Below are 24,009 nucleotides of genomic sequence, written 5' to 3' on the forward strand. Positions count from 1 at the left end.
GGCCTCCTCCTCAAGGATATGGCTTTGTAGTCCCCTATCTCCAAGGCTTGTGGTTCCACACCTTCTCCACCGTGATCCAGCAAGATGGGTGATGTCCTCGTGTGCAGACTATCCAGAGTTGCATTGGTGGCTTTGGTCATCTTCCTTCAACTGGAGAAATCACAGTCAGGTGGCAAAACCACTGTGGATGTTGCTAATCATTTGTGAATACTGGCTTAAGGCCACTGAATTTAGAAAGAACCAGGCATTTGCCAGCCACTGATCTCCATTCTTCACTAATTACTATTAACAAGCTTCTGATTAAAATTAAACAGAGATTATGCAGTCAGTCTTAGTAATGTTAACTGTGTTTATGATAGGTCATGGATGGGCAAAGTAATAGGAAGTATCAGCTGCTCTGCTTAAAAGCCTACAAAGATTCTGCTGCAAAACAGTGACTGAGATCGCTGTTTCCTCCCGCAAAGATCTTTCCTTAGGTTTTGCACTCAGTGGGGTAACAGCATGTCAGATATGTTTCCAGTGTAGTTGCTTGTTAAAGACCATGAGAACGCGTACCTTTTAAGCAGCTAATACTTATGACCAGAATTTGGTTTTTTTGAAACTCCACACAGTTGAGGGCATGTCCAGCTGGGAACAAGCAGGATGGTTGGTACAGATTTAGGCTGGAGAGCTGCCCACAGAAGAGCAGGCACCGACTCTGGCACCTGAGAGCTGTTCATTAAGTATTGCTCTGCAGCGGTGTAGCGGAGTATCCACTTACTCTGTGAAGAAATCTAAAGGGATTTTTTTAGATTCAGAGGCTGATGAGGTTTAATTATCTCTGAGCTCAGATTTAGTTACTTTGCATAATTTTAATCACTGATGGCCTAATTTTCGTAGGTGTTAACTCCCACAGTTCACACTGAATAGAAGGAGCAGGTGCTCACACCTTCAAAAATGAGTCTTTAGGGTCCGGAATTCACAGCTGACTACCTAAGCTAGATATTGATAATGAATCTTTCCTTAGTTACTTAATTATTGTTTTAAGAAATACTTCCCTGAAACAAGTGTTTCCATGACTGAGGAAAGATGTATGTGCTATATATTTAGACTTCCAGTTTTGAAAATACAGACCTGAAAAGTATGGTGTCCTAAAGGGCTGCGGAGGAGGAATTTTGTTCACCTAGGACTTGAGGAGGAGCAGCTTTCTTTGCCTACCTGAGAACTGGCAGGCTGCGTTAACTCCGCATGCTCAAAACATGCGATGAGGAGTTCCACAGAGGAAAGAATTCGTGGCTGTGCTTTATATGTTGTGGGAGTTCAATTATTTCATGCTTGTCGTGTAAAATGTGTATTTTCTCTGCTGGTAATAAACCCTGTGAATGTATCCAGATTTGTATTATTTAAGAGAGCATGACAGCTCATCTGAAAAGTACCTGTAAATTAAAAGTAATTGGCAGTATTCACAAACATTTTCTATGAGTATATAACAAAATTCATAAGCGTTTGTGGTAGAAATTATTCTTATGCCTGTATTTGCAACATAAGATGTTACACGAACGTTGATGCGTGCTCAGGCAAACCAGTGTATTTATTTTTCATATAGTTTTGAGATGCATGTTTCTTTGCCGTAGCTGTAGTCCTGTAGTCAGGCAACAGATATTTGCTGTGGAGAATGAACAACATTACAAGACGGAAGTCGTCTTCCATAGATTTATCCAGTTGTGCTTGAGCTTACAGCGATCAGTCATCAGGCCAGCAAACATACGGCGTTTCAACAACCTGTGGAACTGATGTAAGAAGATAGAGCCTTTGTTTTGAGGAAAGAAGGAAATTATTTTGCACATACTAAAACAGTAAAAACTATATGGAAAGAGTAAACTATGCAATATAGAAAAGCTAAGATATAAGGCAGCAGAAATGTAAAGAGATTGGTTAACAAAACATTTCCTAAGATTTGAAGTCAGGAAGCTGAAGGAAGACTTTGTGCTCTTATTTCCTGGACTGATACTGTGACCTGTTAATCAAAATGAATTATATCTGTGAAAACTGCTGTATTAGAAATATGCCCTCCATTTCGAGGCATGACAGTTTTCCCTTTCCTTGATGCATAATACTATTTTCCTTATAGTTTTAATATGTTCTTCCTGGCACTTAAGCCAGGGTATACCAATGACAGTTGTTTGTATAGCATTCACATATTTGTGCCCAAGAACGTTATCCTTTCTTGAAAACCATTTATGTTCTTTTGAGGTGAGCTGAATATAGAACAAAATTTTTTTGCTAGATCTTGCTATATATCACAACTTATAGAAAGAAAAATGTGAGAACTAAATTACTTTAGTCAATTCCTTGAAAGAATTAGTAATACCCTGGGTCTTTATAAAGCTGTCACCTATAGAAAAACTGCCCAGTGCTTGGAACTCCATTAATGTATGTAGGGTTTTAGCTATTAAGTGCACTTCAGAATGAGATGTTTAGTTATTGGCCAAGAGAGGTGGTTTTAGTGGTTTGAGCACAGGGTACAGAATTAGTTTTCACACTTAATCAAACCTCTTAATCTTTGTTCCTCTTTTTTGTACCCTCCTCAAAAGATGTTGTCATGATGATTTAGTGTTTTAGGATGCTTTGGAGATTAGTACTATGTGAGAAGTTTTACAAGTATTACTAACAAATGACAAATATTTAACAGTCATAAATTTAACATTTAACATGTTTCCAAACAGTCTGTGTCTCAAAAAGGGAAGTGTTACTGCAATGAATAAAGCAATTTGTGTTCTGAAGAATTCCAGTTTTGTCATCTCATAAGCTACCCCTCCCTCACTCTGTTGTCTTTTCAAAAACTCTTGTTTTACTGACTTTCTTTTACTTCCCAAGGTTTTCATGGAGGACTTCCGAATGGAAAACTTGCCAAGTGTCTCTCCTCCTTGACCAGCAGGACCCTCGCCACCGCAAGCACGTAGCCCTTTGTGGAGGCGGCATACAGATGCGGGAAGTATACTGTGTCCAGATCGCCTTAGAATTTGGGATGCACAAACTGAAGGAAGGTACGTGCTCAGAGTCATTCTGAAATGTCTGGCACAAGCAGCTGTGACTGAGAAGCAAAAAAATACCGTAATATGCAGTCTTGAGGCGGTTAGGTTAGCTGATGCCATCGTTGTAGCGGTGGTCGCCGATGAAGGTGTTTCTGGGTGCCTGAAGAAGCAGGAGGGCTGCATGGCTCTGCGCAGGTTCCTTGCTTGTCCTGGGACCGCCAGGAGCCAGAGCTTTCTAGAGGTGAGCCCCTGCCAGTTCTGTAGGTGTATTCATATTGGGGGGGGTTTGAAGGATGGAGAAGGAGCTAGATTTTGTTTTCCAGTCCTCCTTGTAATTGAGTTTCCTTCCTGTCTCATATATCAGGTAGCCCAGCCCCCTGGTAGCTGAATCCATTTATCTGTATTTTTACATGTTTTAGAGTAAAAAATAACATGTCACACTCCATTCCGGATATGGCTTTAGCCTCTGCTTCAAATTGATACACAATCTTTCTTGTGATTTGAAGGGGAAAGCCAAAATAATATTGTCACAACTTCTGAGCAGACAGACAGTTTTTGGACTCTGGAAGTGAGTTATATTCCTTTTAGAAGAATAATGAGTAGATACAGATGCGTGATGAATAATTCATCTTAGTCTATTTTATTTACTGTATGTAGTGCTCCTGCAGAATATGCTTTTGAGCAGAGATGGTAAGATAATAAGAACACAACATCATCCCTTAGATTTATTTGCTTACAAAGCCAAAGCAAATGTTTCCTTGGGCACACTGTGTGCGCTAGCATCCTGTACAGGCACTAAGATTATAGAAAACCAGACTCGTTTTAATCTCTATTCAGTCCATGCGTAGTTGCTGCTTCACCTGTTCCAAACATCTGGTGCTACCTTGCTCTCCTACCACGAAAAAGACTCCACTGTTCTGCATAAGCAAGCGATGCACATGCCTTCCCTAGTAAAAAAAAAAAGTCTTCTCTTGGCGACAGGAGCCTAGCATTTCTTAACTGTCTTCATCCTTCTAACCACCTCTGTGATCCATGCAATCACTGTGTGGCCGGTCGGTGGGCAGTAAGCTTTAACTGTCTTGACTTTATTCACATTTTTTTTATTCTTTATTTAGTATTGTGAGTTACTCTAGAAGACCAGTATCTGAAATTCTTAGACCAATGTAATTAGAAATAGAATTTGTGCTATATATTCAGTGTATGGTCACCTGTAGATTTTTCTTTTGTTCAAAATTCAGTACAGCTTAAAAATTGCAAGCCCTTTACTCACCAGAAAGAAAAAAGTTCTAATGGTTTCTTTTTTAAGGACAAATAAAAATTATTAGCAACTAAAAAAAAAACAAATATGCACAGCAATTGCACAAGGTATAAATTATTTCCACCATACCAAGGCAATACTGCTAATTTGCAGTAGACCTTAGAAAGTGAGAACCACATCTACCAACAGCATAGTGAGACACAAATACAAAGAGGGTAAAACCTAATGTCCTTCTCTACTGTCCCTTAATATTCAATGTCTCTCATTTTTTGGCTGATCAATTTTTGTTCTTTGAATAAATATGGAATGATGGCTTCTCTTGCCTCTTTTTTTGGTAGTCTGAACTGATAGAATAGTTTTATTCATCACTGGAGTACCTCACATTTTATTGTACCATTTTTTTTCAGTGCTGTGGAGAAGATGGGGAAGTTAATCCTTCTATGTTTAAGCTAATGTGGAGTCTAATAGTTACTAATGAAAATACAGTAGTTTTTCTTTCTTCATCTCAATGTCCTTAAAGGGATCCTTCAGTAAGCAGACAAGTGAGTCTAACAGGATATTGTTATTCATCACAGTGGATATACTTCTATTCAGAATTTGGACCTAAGTACAATGAGATATGTAAAAGAAGATTTTGTCCCATGGTCTCTCCAGCAGCATTCTTGAATAATATGTATTGAATTGATCTTGGAGAGAGGTACCATCTGTGAAGTATGTATATATATTGTTCCAAGCTCTTTTATTCCCACAGGATATCTCTCTCATTCTTTCATTTGATTAGTTTTCTCATCTATTTCTTCTTTTATTAAAATGTGTATATTTAGAATTGAGCCCCTGTTTTCCTGAGTCCCCATATGTCAGTTATTCAGAAGGTTAAGTCTACTTGAAATCTTTCTATTTTTGATTTATAGAATTCTGAATTGAAAATACTGGAAATGAACAACTTTCATCCTGGTATTATTTCAGAAATGTATTTATAAGATTTCATATCTTTCCCCCTGCAAAGAGGTGACCTAAGACATCCCTGCTGTGACCCAAGTCTAGTTAGTTACTGCTTAAGCGTTAGGGAGGAATTCCATACTTATAACATGGGTGATAAGTGGGAGGAACTTTTGAAAAGAGTGCAATGTGGTCTGAATGACCAGGTGAATTAAAAGTGTCTTAAGTCATTTTTCAATTCAACATTAATCTAAGAAACCATTTTTGTACTATTCTTGTTTCATATCAATAAAAACTTGAAGTAATTTTCCCATACCTGCTTCAGCTGAGTTTATGATCTACTATTTGGAGGCTTTCTGCCTCTCTCCAAATCTGTGAATCGTTGTCTTCCAGTCTTTGAAGTCCTTTATAATATTGTTGCATTCAGAGACTCTTCCATATGTCTAGATGAAGCTGATGGGGAATGCTTGGTAAGTGTTTAAGGTGTTGTGTGATTCAGATATCTGTATCCCTGTATATATGGATAAGCCTATGTATAGAAACCTAGGTTTTGAGACAACACTATTTTTCATGTTATTCATGCTATTCCATCCAAGGAATCTACATTGCTATTCAGCTGCAAGACTTATGTTAATTTTACATAATTAGGTTTAAAAAGGTCCTTGTGTTTTTTCTTTAAGCATCTCATTGAAATTTTTAAACCAGAAAGGTAGTCATCTAATACTTGATTTATTGTCATTTGTTCAATATCCAGAGATAGAAGCAGCAAATGTATTTGAAATAATGTTGCTTTTAAGGAGGAAACAAGTTTTGCACAAAAAGCAGCATAGAATATATACAGTGAGTGACCCTGCATTACAGCCCCAGTCTGTCTTGTCTTCCCATCATCTGAGGATGCTCCCTGATCCCAGTGCCCAGAAGTCCCAAACCTAGAGAAAACTGTAGAAATAAATGGTGGTGGTTACCCTTGTTAGCACCTCTTTTTAAATGTTAATCTGTTCACTTATCTAGAAGCTCTAGCACTTCAAAATAAAGCAGAAATGCAGATCCTCAGCTTATTTTCAAAGCTGGGTACTGCTAACATAGAATACATATATTTCATCCTTCTTCTGTAAGGGGATTTTTCTGGAGTAAGAGAAGATTTTGAGAGTGTTGATTTTATAAATATTATCTGAAATGTAATAATTTTAGATAATTATTCAAATAATTTTCCCACAAAAATTTGAGTAATGTGGATGAACATCACTAATTCATAATCCCCAGTGTACTTAAAAAAATATATATATATACATATATATTTAAAAATAAGCATTTGGTAGAAGTATGGAAGAATATTATACAGCGATCACTTTATGCAGTCTCTCTCCTCATTTGGAGCTACAGCTGTCCTTGCTTCCTTACTCAATCACATTAAATATGTCCACTAATACAGGAATTAAAATTCTTTTAGAGTCTAGGGATTGTGTCTGTGTTTGTGTTCAAGTTGTTAAGGAACATATGAAGTGCCTACATGTAATCTTCAGGAATTTTTGCCTTCTGTTCTGGAAGCCAGGAAATATCCTTTTGTTTTTTAATTAAATTTTGCTTTTGGGATATTTCTAGAGATTATAACTCTTTATCTATAGTCTAGGGGATAGCATCCTTTACACAATTCTCCAGAAGTGTCATCTTTCTTATCTGAACTAGTTACCGGTCGTCCCTTGCTGTCTCTAGTGACTAGGATTGCCGTTTTCTCCATCTTTTCTGTAGCTTTCTAACTAGGGATCTGCCTGCCCTGTCATTCTTTCATAAGATTTGTGCTTTATATATCTTGACATTTTTTCCTTTTTTACTTCTTTGAATGAGATCCAATTTACCTCTCACTTTCAGAATTTTCTTATAAAGTTTTTGGAGCCTGTCTGCTTAAGTTTTAATTATAGGATTGAAAAGACCTTTGTGAAATGTTGTTCTTCCTTGAGCCTTTTTTTGTTTTCCCAGCATAGTAAACTTTGCTAATAAAATTTATCTTATATTACCACCTTGCCAACAACTCATTGCCTTTTCCAATCTTCTTAATCTTTGTTATTTTCCACCTGAAAATTCACATTTAATTCTCATACCTGTAAGAAGTTCTAGAAATTTGCTTAATATTTGTTTGCTTAATATTCGTCTCCATCATATCAGTCTCCATAATATTTGTTTATTTGTTCTTGGATTTTAATACCAGATATGTCAGTGAATGATCAAGTAGCTGATCACTCCTCCAGATACTGAGGTAACTCCATTTCCCTTAATATAAAAACCATGAAAAATATCATTCTAGAATAGTAAGCCTAATCCTTAAATATAGGCCCTTCATTATATAAATATTACTCAGGTTCTTTTTTTCTAGAAGTTAATAGCTCTTCAAATGTTCCTCCTTATGCAATTCTCATCCCTCTTAACCCATCAAAGGCTGAATTATGATTTAATTGAAATCCCCCAACAAAATACCTTACCTCTCCATAACAAAGCATATTAAAATTCCTAGTAAACCATAGAAAAGAGATTTGACCCTGCTTAAAATGTATAGGGATAATTTTCCTTTAGGTGATTTTTGATTTGAGTGTATCTTCTTTCCATATTCATCATACTGTATTTTAAGACAAAAGAAATAGATGTATCTAATTAATGATATCTTTGACTTTTGCCGTTTTTGAGAGCGATGGAGTAGTTGTGCCTTATTTATTCTTAGATACCTTTTATTGTTACCTTGCAAATGTGTTTCTTGAAAAGGTCTTTTTTTATTACATTTTAATTCCTTTTTCCTATAAGAATTATGCAGCCTGTCAACTGTTGATCGACTTTATTTCTTGGCTTACTCATTCCACCATAGATCACCAGCCTATAGTCTTTTTTTTGTTTGTTTTGTTTTATTTTTAGGATTCCATCGAGTTCATCTTAGATCTGATTTTTTCATAAACTACAGTGTGCCACTGGCTGTAACAACAAAATATGTTGGTTAAAACTCCTTTAGTCTCTTTAAAGTTCAAAACTTAGTAAATGTTCAAGTAACTTTTCAGTACTAATAACGTTACATTTTGATCCACCCTTGTGTATTGCCTTGTATATTTTTGTCTTACAAGTCACTTCATTAGTGGTATCCCAAAACAGTCAAAGCATTCCTCTACCCTCTCCTTCCAACTCTGACGATTACCGAGTCCTCCTTGTATGGGTTTCCAAGGATATGGGTTCCCTTTTCCCTTTCCTCTTTTCCACAAAATGTTGAACTTTCTCCCTACTTCTGATAGACAGAAATGTCTAATCCCTTCTTACCTGGTGAGCAAAATTTTTGGACTGTTCTTAATTCCCATCTGGGAGATGTTTAGGCAATGTGTTTTATTTTCCATAATTTCCACTCCTCTTTGGAGTTGCTCCGAGATGTATTTGAGGACTCCCCTTTTTCACTTCCTATATTGTGATGGATATATTCTCATCCCTTTCTTTCTGCCCTTTTGGTTTTTTTAGCCTTAAAATATGCATTTTTACCTCCTCTGGTCGGTATGCTCCATTTCTTAACGAGGATGCCATTTTTCTTCTGCAAGTTCTTTGTTCTGCTCTGAATCATGATCTTCCAGTGCATGCCTTCTGGGGGATTAATGTGTCAAATTGGAAACGTGGCATCTGTTCAATAAACTATGGAAGGAGTTTCAGGAAGTGAAAGATGTCAGGGAAGAGTGCTATTTGCACAGCGCGCCGTCGTGTCCTTGGAGTGCTAGCTGTCGTGCGAACCACCAGCTCCGACTCCTCAGAAGCAGTAGGTTGGTTGTGCAGATTGTTAACATTTAAGACTGTTACCATCTTGCATATTTTTTGGGAAAGGACTGGGTTGTTGCAGATAAGCTGTCTGTAGCAGTTGGCTGCCGGGTATGCGCTATTTGACTGAGTGCGAGCCCTGCCCTATATTAAACGAGCGCTGGTTTTCAAATGTATGCCTCTATGCTGGTGAAGCTGCAGGAGCGAAAAGATTGATTTACTCTAAGGAAATAAGAATTTAGGAACTTTGATGCTTAAATCCTGATATTCTTTGGTTTATGCAAATTGAAAAGGAATAAGTTAGAATGTGTTAGTCCTAAGAAAACTTGACTAGGACCATAGAGGAAAGATAACTGATGGTCAGCAATGGCATGAGAAAAATCTTGTTTGGCTGGCTGATGATACAGCAATGGGATCATCCAGCACGAAGAAGAGTTGATCGAATTCACCAAAACCAAGTTCTCAGAGGGAACCCCCCTTCTCCCCTGCCCCAAACTAAACCAAAATGCCCAAGCATCTGCCTTACCCCAAACTAGTTAGTTATTGTTGGTGTGACCTAACTGGCTAGAAAAGATGAAAAATATACCTCTGAAGTGCAAAATATATTCAGGCAAGCCTGCGTCAAATTTATATTGCTGGGATGCCGAGTTATTGATCTGTAAGCTCACCAAACACTGAGCAGAATTTACAAGATTAAAGTCACATAATGGAAAAATAAATATATAACAGCTGGCTTATTCAGGGGAACCCTTTAGAAGCAAGACAGCAAATTTTATTCAGTTCTTTGGGGTGCTTGACGGTATTGTTTAAATGTGCATTTCAAAAATTTGAGTTCAAATCCATTAGGGAAATGCAACCTGTGTATTTTAGAGGTATAATATTTTCAGTTCTTTCATGTCTAGAAACTAATTAGAGTGAAGTGAAAAGAATACATACAAAAGACTTTGACAGTGAAAAAATGTGCCTTCTAAAAGTACCTTTAAAAGAATATGCCTCTTTTTGTCAACAAGCTATTTGATATGACCATGAAATATTTATCTCATCAAAAATACATTTATTTATATAGCTCGCTGTGGTATGCAGCAGTTCACATGGTATCCCGTCAGTTCACATGAGATACTAGGTTTTAGTTCTGGTCTTTATCTTTGAAATCTGAAAAGTTAAAAGCATTTGTAATTTGTGGTTATTTCCTGCCGCAGGATTTAGATTAATTTTATTCAGAACCATGATGATTTGTTTTGCGTAATTTTGCCTGCTGTTACCACGAGGAGGGCGAGCTGCGCTGTGCTCAAACACCACGCTTGATTCGGCTGAAAGAGCGCGAGGGTTCGTCCGTGGCCGCCCCCGGCCGGGGCACGGCGAGGGGGTGCCGAAGCCGGTGCCGGCGGGGCCAGTTCTGGAGCGGGACGCGTTAGAGCTAAATCAAGCTTAGGCTCTCGGGACAGCGGTGCGTGGCCCCGGCTCTGCCGCTTCCCGGACCCGAGCGAGTGGCGCCGTACCACGAGCGTGCCCCAGCCCAGCGCGAGCCGCCTCGGGGCCGGCCGTGCCGCAGTGCGTCGGGGACACGTCCCTGCGTTATAACTTTACTTACTGGTGGGTCTTACTGTTGAATGAGCGAGGAGCGAAGTTCAAACTCCTACGCGGCTTTCACGAAGTATGTGCCCACCTCTGGGTTTTCTTCCCTTTTTATTCTGTGGCTTCTCCCACCATCTCTGGCAGTCTGTTGCCACCTCCAGGGATTTCCTGCCTCCGATGGCCTTTTCCAGAGAGCAGCGAGCAAGGTGTGAACATCGTACAGACTCCCTTTCCCCTCCTCCCGATTGCCCTTACTGGCACCCCCACATCCCTGTTTCCTCCGCTCTTTTTCCTGGACACTCTTAACTTCTCTTACCACCCGTGCTCTGGTCAGTGGGGTGAGTGCCCGGCACGGCACCGGCTTTGGTGTGACAGCTTGCCGCCTTTGCTCTTGCCGTTGATATTCTGTACGAATTCTGCCGCAGCAAAACAAGAGGAGAGCCCAGCTGGGATCAGGATCCCGCTGTACAACGGAGTATATGGACACAGGGAAACTTCCTATTCACTGAAGTGCTAATAATCTATGTCGCTTTAATAAAGTTGCAAACATCTTTATTGTTCTGAAATATGTTAAACTGTTGTCGCTCTTGGCAATCTGCTATTAACCTTCTTTCATGCTGTGATTAGCCTTCTATTCATACTTTGTTTCCTGTCTATTAAATAGATTTTAATTGATAATAGGACTTTAACTTTGTGCCTTGTGGTTTCCAAACTAATTGATTCTTTTTAGAAGCATAAACCCCCCTTTGCATCAGGTGTAGGGTGCATTAGGCTTTTTTAATGGAGTGATGCAGCAGGCTAGGACTGGTGCCATTTGCAGGCTAGCTAAATTGCATTCACCAGTTCTCCTTTGTCTAACCTTCCGTTTTCACTCTAAAAACAAGTCTTTTGGGTAAAATAAATTACTTTCAAATGTTGTGCTGGTTAATCCCTATTATGTTATACACAGGTAGGTGTTTTTATAACACAATTCACTCCCTTGTGATTTTCTCAAGTAATTTCACTTCATATTGATCCAAGGGTCCTTGGTTCGTAAGTCCTGGCACAGGCAGTAAGAACATTTACAAAGATACGCCATTGCTTTCTTGAACCCTGGTAATAATTTGTCATAGTTTTGCCAAAAGATATGGTAAATATCTGGATTTGTTGCCTTGAGAGTCGAATGTTAACTAAAACAAAGCCTGTGTCCATATAGAAGAGAGAGTCCTGATGTTCTTTACTTGCATTCTAGGTGTGTTAGAGATATTTAGAAATGTCTCATATGGCTGTTAATATCAGAAGTATGTTTTTTGTTCTAAAGGGGAAATGAAGCTAAGGTCCAGTGATTTACCTCCTGGAGAGTGAAAAAATAAATTTGAAAGGAATCACTGCAACCAAAGTGTAGTTCTTTATGTCCTCTCTCTGTCTGACCATCATTGCTTTTTAACTTAGTATTGGTATGTGTGCCTGCAAGTATGAATATATGTGACTATATTTACAGGTAATTTATTTATTGGCTTAAAAATACATTATGCAAATAATTGTATCAGAGCTGGTTTCTTCTTCCAGTCTCCGCCAAAATCAGTACCCAGGACCACAGTAAAAATATATAGGGAAACAAGATACTTTAGAACCCAATTTATTATCTCCTGCTGGTAGCAATAACTGGAAAATAACAGCAAATAGTAAGATTCAAACTTCAGGCAGACACTGGTGCTGGGAACAGCTGTAGTCACATTTATAAAGGAGAGATTCAATATAACAGCTATAGAAATGTGCAATGTTTCAGAGGCTCCCAGATTAGTACTTGATTGCTTTTTCAAATTTAGTCTATAGATTGGGAAGAAAGGATTTTTAAAACATATGAACAAGTGAAATAAATATACTGCTACTTGAATCAGAGATTATTGCCTCCCCTTCCCACTCTTCCCTTCCCTGACTCTTGTTTCTACCTTCCTCTTTACCCCCCCAAAAACAGACAAATATTTTTCCAAAGCACATAATTTCATAAAAAGCACTCTTTCTATGTGATTGTAGGAAAATGCCTTTACAAAGTCAATTACTGAACAAAATCAGAAGGCTGTCCAGTATTTAAAGACGGGTCTAGCAGCTCTGTTCATTTATCATGGGCATGCCCTGAGCTGTGTTTCCTGACCCTGTGCAACGGCGCGTCCCCGTGCCGGCGCTCTCTGCCTTTCGGGACGCTGCTATCTGTGAGAGTTTTGGAATTTAAAAGGTTCATGGAAAAAGATACAGTATAGTTAATCAAAAAAACATATTTATTAGAGTATGAAGAATAGCAATAGTCAGGAAGATTCTGTGGGGACTGAATGTTGCTTTTTAAGAACGCTGTATGACTCATGTGTTATTATAAGGAGCTAAATTAAATTGAGACTGTTAAGATGAAGCTAAAAAGAAACAAAACTGTGTCAAAGAGAAGGTGAAGCTTGAGAAATCCTATCGCTGGCCAAAGGACTGAAGAGAGTGATTGCTAGCATCTGGCCAGGCTCATGGCAAAGCAGGCAGCGTTAGGACAGTCGGTTCATCCCCGACTCGGGCGCTGCGCTGAAGAAACGCGCAGACCTTTGTGGAAAGACGTGACGGCGTTGGCACGATGCGGGGCGCCTGCCTCGCAGCGCACGCTGGGGGGCTGAGCCGGGACGTCGTCCCAGCGGTAGTGCCGGCGTGCAAGGTGTCCCTGCACGGGAACGCTCGGGGCGCCCGAAGAGGAGTATGAAAGCAGCGCTCCTCTGCCCTGGTTCTTCCTCTCGGCTTCAAAACCTCTCCTCCTTTCCTCCTCCCTATAGCTTTATTGTAAAATAAATGAAGACATGGTCACAAGGCTGAAAGCAACTAAGTTTAAGCAGGTGCACTGACAAAAGTCACATAAGCTTTTAAGCAGAACCGGTGGAAATCAGCTGATGGAAACAGGAGTTGCCCATCAAATGGCTGATGAAGCCAAGGAACTCTTTTCTAGAGAGCTCCTGCAGTCCATGTGGTCACTGTTTCTCATTGGAAATAGAGGCTGTTTATAGCAACTTGTTTCTTTTAAACGATGGTATTGTATACATGCTTATTAATGCAGCCTGTTCCTTTTTGTTCTCTCTTGTTTCTGAAGACTTTCGCCGGAGGATTGTAGTCAGTGCAGTGGGAGTATAAACTGGCACAGGCCTAGAACATGTTAACGATATTTCATTAAAATAATCCCATGTATTTTCTAATTTACTTGTTTAAGGACTATATAGAACTACTTAGGCAGGTGGGAAAACAAGCAGTCTAACTCTAGTGACAATTATGCTGTTGATCCTGGGTGATCATAAGAGGAAAAGAGCTCCCAGTAAGAGACTTTAATAGGAATCAGCCCAGAGGAGAAAGAGGAACTGGAAACTGGCCAGCAGAGAAAGGAAGGTAGGGATTTCCTCCAAAACAGGAAGGAGTCTTCCTTGGCCTACCAAAAATAACACGTCCCTTCAACTTGTTTGTTGTTGACTTTCCTTTTTTTTTTTTTTCCTTTTACTCAAACTACAATTCATTTAAAGCACTCTAGGCACCATTGGTTGTAGCCATTCAGTATCCAGGGCTGGAGAACCAGCTGGCTTTATCTAATGATAAATTTTATCTAGTGATAAAACAATTAATTAACTTTTCTTTATTAAATTAATACAGAGAAAAGGGACATTGCTAACAATGAAACCTTGAGTAGAGCAGAGGGGGACTGGACTTGATTCTTTGAGTTGACTATATGTTCTCAGATGTATTTTCTTTCATTTCTGTAAGTCAGCTCTCCAAAAAACACTACACAGTTTTGCAAAGCTTAATGCTGAAAGGCAGGTTAAGTGATGCATGAGGCTTCTTGGTAAAATAAATACTGTTACCTTTAAAACTCTAATATTTATCTCATTCTGTCCATCACTTGCACAGTCTCTAGAAAAGGTCTGTTTACATTAGCATTCAGGTGAATTGGATTTATGCTGACTTGTAATCTCTAAATGATCATGTCAAAGGCCATACAGTGTCTCAAAAATTGTTCAGAAAGTGGTCTTTTTACTAATGTGTTCTCTTTCAGGTCAGAATTAAATTTCAGCTGTTAATATTTAATCCTGTTATTCTGAGGAGTCAGAATCACTGGTCTTATGTCTCAGCTTCGATACTTGCAGGTCAAAATTTATTGGGATTTTGAGCACTGAGATCGGGGGGGGCGGGGAAGGGTGTTTCTCTTTAAATGATTCATTTTAAGGAAGGTAGTAAAACATCAGAAAAAGAAAAGATTGATAATATTTTGGGCATATTTTAAAAATCCTTTTCAAGTTGGTTCTATGCATGGAAGCAAAGAAAAATAGACATTAAAAATAAAAAAAAAAGAGGATAAAGCAAATTCAGTAGCTATAAAAATTAATGAAGTCTTGGTAATACCATGGCAGAGTAAACTCAAACAAGCCTTTGCCTTTTGAAAGACTGCTTTGATATTGATTTATCTAAAGAGACAGCCAAATTCAGCCCATAATGTAATTAAAATGCAGTATCATGTAATGACTCAGAAGACGGATTTAAGAGTCGTCTTCCTTCTTTTCCTGCTCCCCCCTCACCCCCCCCCCAAAAAAAAGTTAAAAGGTGAGAGAAATAAATTGAGAGCAGAAATCTCTTATGATAACCGGATGTACAAAGGGAACTGGCTTTCGAATTTATAGTTCGTATCAATGCAGTTGGTGCTGGGCAAAGGTTGGGGTCTGGCGCGGAGCTGAGCCTGGTTCCCGGTAGCAGCGTGAGCGTTGGAGGTTCCCTCGGGGTGCCTCCGCGCTGCAGCGCCCTGGGACGAGGTCTCTGGAGCCCTGTGCATTGGTCAGAACAAAATCGCATCTTTTTCTTTCCCCCTTAGTTACTAGACCTGTTGATGGGAAGCTGTGCCTGGGCCCGGTCCCCGCCGCCTCCCAGCTGTGCAGCGTCCCGTGTCCCTCGGAGTGTGCCGTTTCCTCCTGGTCGGCCTGGGGCCCCTGCGCTCCCGAAAACTGCCACGATCGCCAGGGAAGACGAGGTGAGGATTTCTCTTACGGCACTGCGTGATCTGCAGCGAGTAATATTATGATAAGATTGCAGAAGCAATGGTGTCAAATTCTATGCTGGGAGCTCAATGTATTTATTTTTAAATTAATCTCCTATAGAATGAAACTCTTGGATGTGCATACAGAAGTGGAATATTACCTTTAAAAGGTTTTTTGCAGATGTTCTTGAAAAAATTGGTAAGATTTTCAGCCCGATTTAGGTCCTTTTATCCTACGCTGAACTTGTACAAAGGGAGAGTTTCTTGAAGTAGCGACTGCAAAGCTCCGGACTGCCTGGCTGTTCCTCTGTGGTCCCCGTCCAGCCTCGCCAAATGCCTGGCTGTGCAGGGGAATGCTGAAGGGAAGCGGGAGGGAAGGGAGAGAGTGTCAGAATCGGCCCCGAGATACACTGTGCAGCCCTGCCAGGCTGTAGTTTAGACTGACCTGCGCGTTTGTTCTCGTTCTGCTTTTTGTTTAAATACTTGGAGTAAGAGCATGCAAATATTATTTAAAACCCCCTGGATCTTAATTGCCCAGAGTACATGTTCTTTGCTTGCAAGGCTTTGAGCTTCATTACAGAACTTTTCCTTCAGATAAAAAATATGCTGAAAAGATATTATTGGAGTACGTGTCAGGCAATAAGTATTATTATTTGGTAATTATGATGTTTTCAGAAAATAATACATGTTTCTCAAGTGATTAGAACTGGTCAGAATTTTTCAAATTGAAAAAGATTAAAATACTTTTTTTTGATGCAAAGGTTTGCAAAGCCTTTTCATTTTTAAATTGTTTTGAATGATTTCTTTTTCCTGGTTGGAGAATCATGAAGTTCAGTCTGTTGTATTCTCTGGAATGTTCATTTTTTATTTTGTTCTCGGTTTCATGGTTACTGCATATTTTCTTCTGCCTTTCTAATTTCTTGTCATTTCCATAACAAAACTTGCTGAAAGACACTTGCATATTAGTTCTGCATTTTGTACAGCAATATGACTTTTGGTTTTATTCAGAGGGACGTAGATTATGTAAGCAATTCTTTCATTATTTTTGTAACCTTTTTCTTCCACTTTCATTTGAATCTACCAATTTAATAAGATGTCATCTCCATGAGGTCTGATATGCATTATGTATCACAAATCCTTACACCATCATAAGGTGGAATACTAATTTCTTGCTAAACTGCTCTGCTATATCTCAAAACGAGTCTTTTCATTAGTGAATTCCCTGGCAGAGTATAGATGCCTTTTATATTTTCAATTTCTTATGTTTCTCTTTTTCTTTTTCCTCTAATGTTGTTGTTACCTTAATATCTGGCTGCTTTGCTATTTCCTGTATTTGGAAATGTGTAAAGTCAATGAGAAGGAAAAGAAATGCGAAAAATTTGTGCTTCTGGAATTCTTTGCTCAACATTAGGTTCTGCATGCCCAGACTGTGGGCACATACAGCCAGATACCAATCAATTCAGTAGTTGCAAGTGTTGTACTCTTGTTTGTGTTTATATCCCCTAGGTCTGCATGCCCTTTATAGTCCTCTTGCTAGCAAATTACTGGTATGAATATTTTTTTGCAGTTTTAAAGTTAATTCAGTTTCTCTTTTTCCAGGCTTTAGAATGAGACATAGGCATGTGATCGCAGATCCTGTGGGCACTCTGGCAGGTTGTCCACATTTAACTGAAGCTATTCCTTGTGAAGACCCAGCATGCTATGAGTGGATCATTTCAGAAGGAATATGTGTGACTGACCATGGAAAATGTGGGCTTGGAAACCGCATCCTGAAAGCTGTATGCAAGAACAATAGAGGTATGGAACTGTATCATCTTAAAAGCCCCATATTTTTTGTGCCTTCCTTCAAAATGTTTTTTCGTTGAAGAGCAATTGCAATTATTTGCAATAGGTCCTCACTGAATTTTTATGAAACCCCCAGATTTTGGTGTTGACTGTGATGTTCACCAAAGTGTAGCGCTAATACTACCTGGGATTTTGCTTGGAGGCTTCTGGGCTTCCACTGAGGCCAGAAGCACTGTGACCATTAACAAAATTAGCCTGGACCTTTTCATTTCTTCTAGCCTGAGTTTTTGGAGTGCATTTGAATGCTTATCTCGTTATAACAACCCACTTACAAAATCATGCTAAGGAATTTGTGCTGCCAAAATTAATACGAGAATTAGATGTTATATAAATGAGATGACTGTACTGAGTAATACTTTACTTACTTGGCAGCAGTTTGAGACCTGCAGCGTGTTCAGTTTACAACTTGTTAATAATGAATAAGTACATTTTTACATGACGTTTACAAACAGCCGGCAAGAGCTTATTGCTCGTACATGGTTTGAACTTCAGCCAGAACCTTCATTTCTTGATAAGGTCAGTGTTGTCAGATCTTTAGATTCAATTACATCAAGCCCAATTTTGCAGTCCTTAGTCACACTGAGACTGTACTGTCATCTCAAAAGAGGCAAAACTATGGAGCTTTAGAGCCTAATATTATATCTGAGATGGAGAATTCTTCTCTTACATGGTGCTTAAACTGATCACAAGAAATAGTTCCAAGTTGATAACAAGATGCGTTAATTGGCAAGTGGTTAAAAATAGCTCCTCGTTTATGAGGCATTATTAACTGACAGAATTAAATAACAGCAGCTTTGCCTGAAGAGCAAAGATTCTTTTGAAATGCATTAAGAAATATATGTAGTTTTCTTGTAAGTTTGTGGAAATGGAGCAGTGTCTTCAATTGTTACAAAACGACATAGCCAAAATCGAGTAGAGGGAAGTCACTGAGTTTTGTGCGAGTGGTGTCCTCAGATCTGTGATCACAGTTGTAGCTCCAGTTCTGCAGTGACGTGCGCAGGTGGATTCTCGTATTGCTGAGGAGCACCGTGTACTTTGCTCTCCAAAGCTGTGCCAACATCCGTTTCTGTGCACCGACTTGAGACACTGAAGGAAAGCAGATAGCACGGCAAATGCTCGCTGATCTTTGCTCAAACTGTTCTCTCAGGTTAGGGCTCCTTGAGGTGCCATGCCTTTGAAGTGCGTTTTCTTTAGTTAGTTGTTCAACAAAGTACTTTAAGTCTCACAGTACCCTTTTCACTATCATTTCTCTGTGCATATTTAGTTGCAATAAGCAATGTTGGAACATTCTCCCCCTGCTCTCCCCTCCCCAGGGCAAATACTGTCACTATACTCAAACATTGTCCGCTTCTAATTTAGAAGATTTCCCGAGGAAATATCCAGATCACTAGACAGATTAGAAGCATCAGTTAATACTACTTTTAAGCTTCTCTGAATCTTTAATCCAGTAGGACAGGACTGTCAAAATCCTTAAAGTCAAAGTTGAAAATGTCAATTCGTTTATCCTTCTGTCAATCCAGTAATACTAATTGCTTTGTTTATAACCTGTGCTCCTTCCATAATGTTCTCTTAACAAGATTCCCACTGAAATAATTGGTATATTTTCCAGGATATAAACTGGAGTAAACAGCAGAACTGCATAAAGTGTTTTGCTTGGGATAGTTGATTAGTTGGTAGCTGGAAGCTGATAGCAAATCATGAGAAACTGCAAGACCAATCAGGTGTGGGTAAAACAGCAAAAGGGCTATGGTAATGCTCAGCATTTATACAGAAGTTCAGGACTCTGTGCAAGTAACTGCGCTGTTGAAAGCATTTAGGGTAGCTGCTTTATGTGCTGTTTTCATTTACTTCAGTGTCTTTTGTAGAATTCAAATCTATGTCCTAAAATCCAGTCATTTCTGTAGCCCTTACCCTAGCATGGTTACTCAGTGTTCCCATTGAATGCCTAAAGAGATAAATAATACGTTTCCTGGACCCTGTTAAATGACAAAACCCTATGTACCCTCTTCTTAACAGCAGAGTTCATTTGGGGCTGGAGTATGTTGATTTGGTAACTTGATGCTTCTGTATAGCCCTGCCTGAAGGACATCTTCCCTTTCCCGTTGATGCCAGACTTTTTGGCATGATGCTCTCCTCCTATTGCAGTCTGTTAGTCGAGTTGCCTTTAGAAGCTGGAAGGGGCTAAGCTGTCCGCCTCGTTTGTAGCAGGTAGGCTGCAGAGCAGCCACACGCAGCAGCTTGCCACCCTTCCCCATTCTCCACTGAGCTCCCAAAGCACCTGCCCTGATAAGGGGGTGCAGGGGGGGGAGCAGGGATGGGGGCTAACCACTTTCTCTAGCTGAGACTGCACCTCAGGAGCCCCCTGTAACATCCTTCTTTTCATTTCTAAAGGCTGTTTCTCCAAAGCCTTCTCTGTCAAAGCAGTATCTTTTTTGCAAGGGTTTGCATGGATTTCAGTGGCATAGCACACTCTTCTACTTCCACTTAGTCAAGAGGTATAGAACTGGTTTTTGTTTCTTAAATGCGTTATTGTAGGCAGAATTTGGGTCCATAATGAAAGGGCCTCCATAGTGCACATGGTGCACACAGCATTTTTTCATGGCGCAGCTGGAGCCTATCGTTTATGATTTGCAGCAGATGGGAACGTGGGAGGACTGAAGAGACCATGGTCTTCTCATTGCTCTGCGACTGCCAGCTCTGCCTGCTTCCATCTAGTAGTATCTCTAATCTCTGCTGATAAGTCACTGGGACTTGTGCTATGGTTGTGAGAAGCTCTTAGTGTCTGGTCCATGTTCCTTGAGTGCGCCTCTTCTGTAGGGTCTGAAGGCAACAGTATAATGAAAAGGAGGCAAGGAAATTATGGGTAGAATGGGAAGGGAGCTGTGTCAGGTGCTTCTTCCAAAGTTGTTCATTAATTAGTTACTCAAATATTGTGATGGACAAAAGATACTTTGGGGAAATCTGTGAAGCCAAAAGACTAGCATGGGAAAGATGGATGATGGTACTGATGGCTAGAATACGTGACTGTCTGATGAGGTGCATGGACGTATAGTTCAGATCAAAGAATGTATTTGAAAACTGTTTTTTTTTTTTTGTATTCGCAAACAACCCAAGAATTGTTTGTGATTTTTCTCAGAGTTGATTTTAACTTGTTCGACAAGGAATTGAATAATCTCCTGTTTGTAATGTATTCTTAATCAGATTGTTGTGAGTATTTGACATTGGAAATTTGGACAGTTTTGATTAGAACTGAAAAACATCCCTGTGCATTGACTGGATGAAAATAACTCTCTGAAAACTTTCCAGTTCACTTGCTTTCCTTGAATATTGTTGCTCAGTAGATACAAAACCACAAACACGGTCAAAACCTTCTCATTTTAAAAAGCAACTGGATAGTAGCAAAAATGTGTTTTGTTTCAGTTTTTGAAAATAGAGACCATAATTGTCTTTCGTGTGCTGTGCCCTTGTGGTGGCTGCAGGCATCTTGAGTAAAGCGCGATAAAAAGAATGCAACGCTTCAGTAGTCTGAAGAAAACAGAAGATTATAATAGAGTAGGGATTGGCTCAGGGTCAGCAGGTAAAATGTCAGTCCGAACAGGAATTGGTGCACCTTCATAGGTGGTTTCCCAGTCTTCCCGTTTAGATGCTAAGAAAGACAACTGGAATCAACATATAAATGTTGTTTGGGTTCAGTCTGATGGAAGAGCGTAGGAACCCTCTTTATGATTATTTCACATTTGTATTAGGCTGTATTAAAAATACGTGAGTAGACTGAAACAAGATAAATGTTGAACCAAACTGATTTTCAGAACTGCACACTGTAGCCACGTAGCTTGTGAGCAGAGCAGTGAGGAGTCCAACCTGGGCTCACTTAGGATGCACACTTAACATACGTTAAAGAAATATAACAATAAATTCCTGAAATAACAAATATGACTCATACAAATAACAATTCATTTTCCAAGCATTTTGTAAATGTTTCTTACAATACTCTAAATGAAATCTCAACTATCAGCAATATTTTTAGATTGTAAAATGTTATTATTCAGAATCATATCCAGAAGTCATCAATCTATTTTGTTGTAATTCCCATGTGATCGTTGGTTAATTTGCTTCTGGCTGTTCTGATACCCAGCAGAGGAGGTATTAGGAATAAAGTCAATTCCTCTGTGATAGTGAATAACCTAGTGTCCAAATAATCAAAAATATAAATTTATATCAAAAGGGACTTCATTTTTTTTTTATCAGTAGATCGGCAACAGAGTTTAATTGAAAGATACTCTCTGATTTTACTGAATTAAGGTTGTTTTACTTGACTTCTAGTTAATAAATGTAATCAAGGAAATATAATGCAGATTAGTAATAAAACAAGAATCTGGCTCTCCAAAGCTGCTGAGTGATTGCCATTCCTTTCTACACAGGCAGCTTGGGTGTCTGGGTTACTTTGCTTTGAGGGAATTTAAATTGCTGGGTTGTCTTCCTGTTGAAGAAAATGTTTAATACCTTTTTTTTTTTAATACTGTTAATTAGTTTTCCTTTTATTCATCTGTGTAACCTCTTTGGTTCTAGGCAGTCAGCATTTAGAACATGGCACTTGCCAAGGAGGCAGCTGGGTTTTTTTGTTTTGTTTTGTTTTAAGCATTAGTCAGTTCACTGAAAAAAGTACATTTGGGATGAAATACATCTATTCCCAAATTTTGATTCAATTTGACAATTTTTTCTCTAGAACTGGTGAAAAGATTTCATCGAGTCAAAATGTTTTCTTTCTTGTTTTTCTGGATTAAATATTTCATGTTTACCTTTTTGCAAATGAAAGAGACCAACTTTAAAACTAAATTAAAAAAAAAACAAAATAGAAGAGGATATGAATAATATAAAAGCAAAATATTCTTTTTAGATTGAAACAAACGTTTAGCTTTATCTTGAAATTACTTTTTTTCCTAAATCCTCTCCCAGTCTCTTTCCAGTCTACTTTTTTTCCTTCTGCAGTTTTTTCTTTCTTTTCTTTTTTTTGCTTCAGTGCCCGAACAGAAACCCATTATTCACACAATGCTATTGACAGAGCAGACACTAAAATCCTGTTGGAATTCAAGCAAAGAGTAAAGGGAAGTAAGGTAATCAAAGCAGTGTTATTTTAAGATCCAATATTGTGTTCTGCCAGAGCCTGACAGTGAAACTCTGCACTTACAGAAGGCTGAAGACTCTTTGGGGGTAGAATATTAATAATGCTGTGTTTAGCTACCTGTCTATGCTTCCATTTCAATCACGTTGTATCTTTTGGTCCCCCAAAATGGTCGTCTACAGAGACAGCTTGCAGCGCGTATGCCGCTCAGTACGGAGCGTCGCAAGAGGCCTGAGCATTCACGGCAACTTTGGTTTTGGTCTTGTCACTAGCCTAGAGTAATTACATGGAAAGTATGCATTTGGCTTTTTGGAAATCGAAAATATAAAACAGGCATTTACAAAGTCTCTAAAAGTGCTCTGAGTACTTCAGAAAGAAGACACTCTAAGTACAAAACCTGGCTGTTTTTATTCCTGATTCAGTGCATGAAGCTAGCAGCTTTCTGAAAAGTTCTGATTTAATACAAATCTCTGCAAAGTCCATGTCTTTATTTGAGTTGGAGTGAACTCTTGATTTTTTCATGTCATAATGGATTAGTGATGCAGAATAAATTTGCAGTCTGTTTAATTTCTCAGAAAAATGATGTACTGTGTTAAATTTACTGAAAAAAAGTTTTAAATATGTTTTTTTGCCGTGTCAGAATAAGTTTTTACATCTCCAGTGATACATAAGGTTCAGTGACACCTCACGATATACCATGTCCAGTAGTACATATAGATTTGTTTATCCTGTAATAAGAACAGCATGAGCTTAGACTGTGGACGTTCTTTATTTCAGAAACTAAAATTTTTAGAAACCAAAGAAGCAATTTTGTTTGTAAAATTAAAATAGTTGCTTTCAAGTTAACATGGAAATCTACCTGTCTTTAATCTGACTATACCTGGAGTAAGAAAAAACATTTGTTTTTTAGTAATGTTTTTTTTTTCCAGATCTGCGTATACACTAAACATACCTGGGAGGGCTTTAACTTACTGGGGAGGACAGATGAAGAACGCGCTTCTAGTGATAAGGGATAAATGAGAGAACAATGTATAGATAAAAGTCATATGGCTCAGCCACTGGATTAGGAACTGTTTGTCTCTGCTTCCTAAATTATTGTGATTCAAAAAGACTGTACAATGAACTGTACACTTTTTGGATAAAATTTGTGTTGTCAGCATTAGCGTGACAGAACTCACAATGGGAGTTTTGCCTGAATAAGGTCTGATTAATATGGGTACTCTATAATATGGACTGTTCATGTAAGTGCAAACTGGAGACTTGACAACTAAGGCTGTGAGATTTGGAATTACTTCGTAGGGAAAGGTAAAATTATCCAATTACCCAAAACACTTGCAACACACAACCGAAAAAATAAAACGGGAACCAGATAAGTCTGCAGGTCTAAGACCTAAGTCTGCAGGTTCAGTTACTGTTGTAGCACTTGGCCTCCTGCACCAAATTGCTGATTCTGCCCCTTAGTCTG

At 38.9% G+C, this 24,009-nt stretch overlaps 1 protein-coding gene across 1 annotated transcript in view; it reads left to right on the forward strand.

Annotated features, from left to right (window-relative positions):
- Window positions 1-24,009, forward strand: part of THSD7B (thrombospondin type 1 domain containing 7B) — a 271,641-nt gene that overhangs the window by 69,824 nt on the left and 177,808 nt on the right. Inside the window, exons 5-7 of the mRNA XM_026089076.1 lie at window positions 2,857-3,026; window positions 15,416-15,571; window positions 17,177-17,374. Of these exons, the coding sequence (XP_025944861.1) occupies window positions 2,857-3,026; window positions 15,416-15,571; window positions 17,177-17,374 (524 nt within the window). The remainder of the gene's footprint in view (window positions 1-2,856; window positions 3,027-15,415; window positions 15,572-17,176; window positions 17,375-24,009) is intronic.

Source organism: Apteryx rowi, unplaced genomic scaffold, assembly GCF_003343035.1.
Source record: "Apteryx rowi isolate R43461 unplaced genomic scaffold, aptRow1 scaffold_8, whole genome shotgun sequence".
NCBI classification, from domain to species: Eukaryota; Metazoa; Chordata; class Aves; order Apterygiformes; family Apterygidae; genus Apteryx; species Apteryx rowi.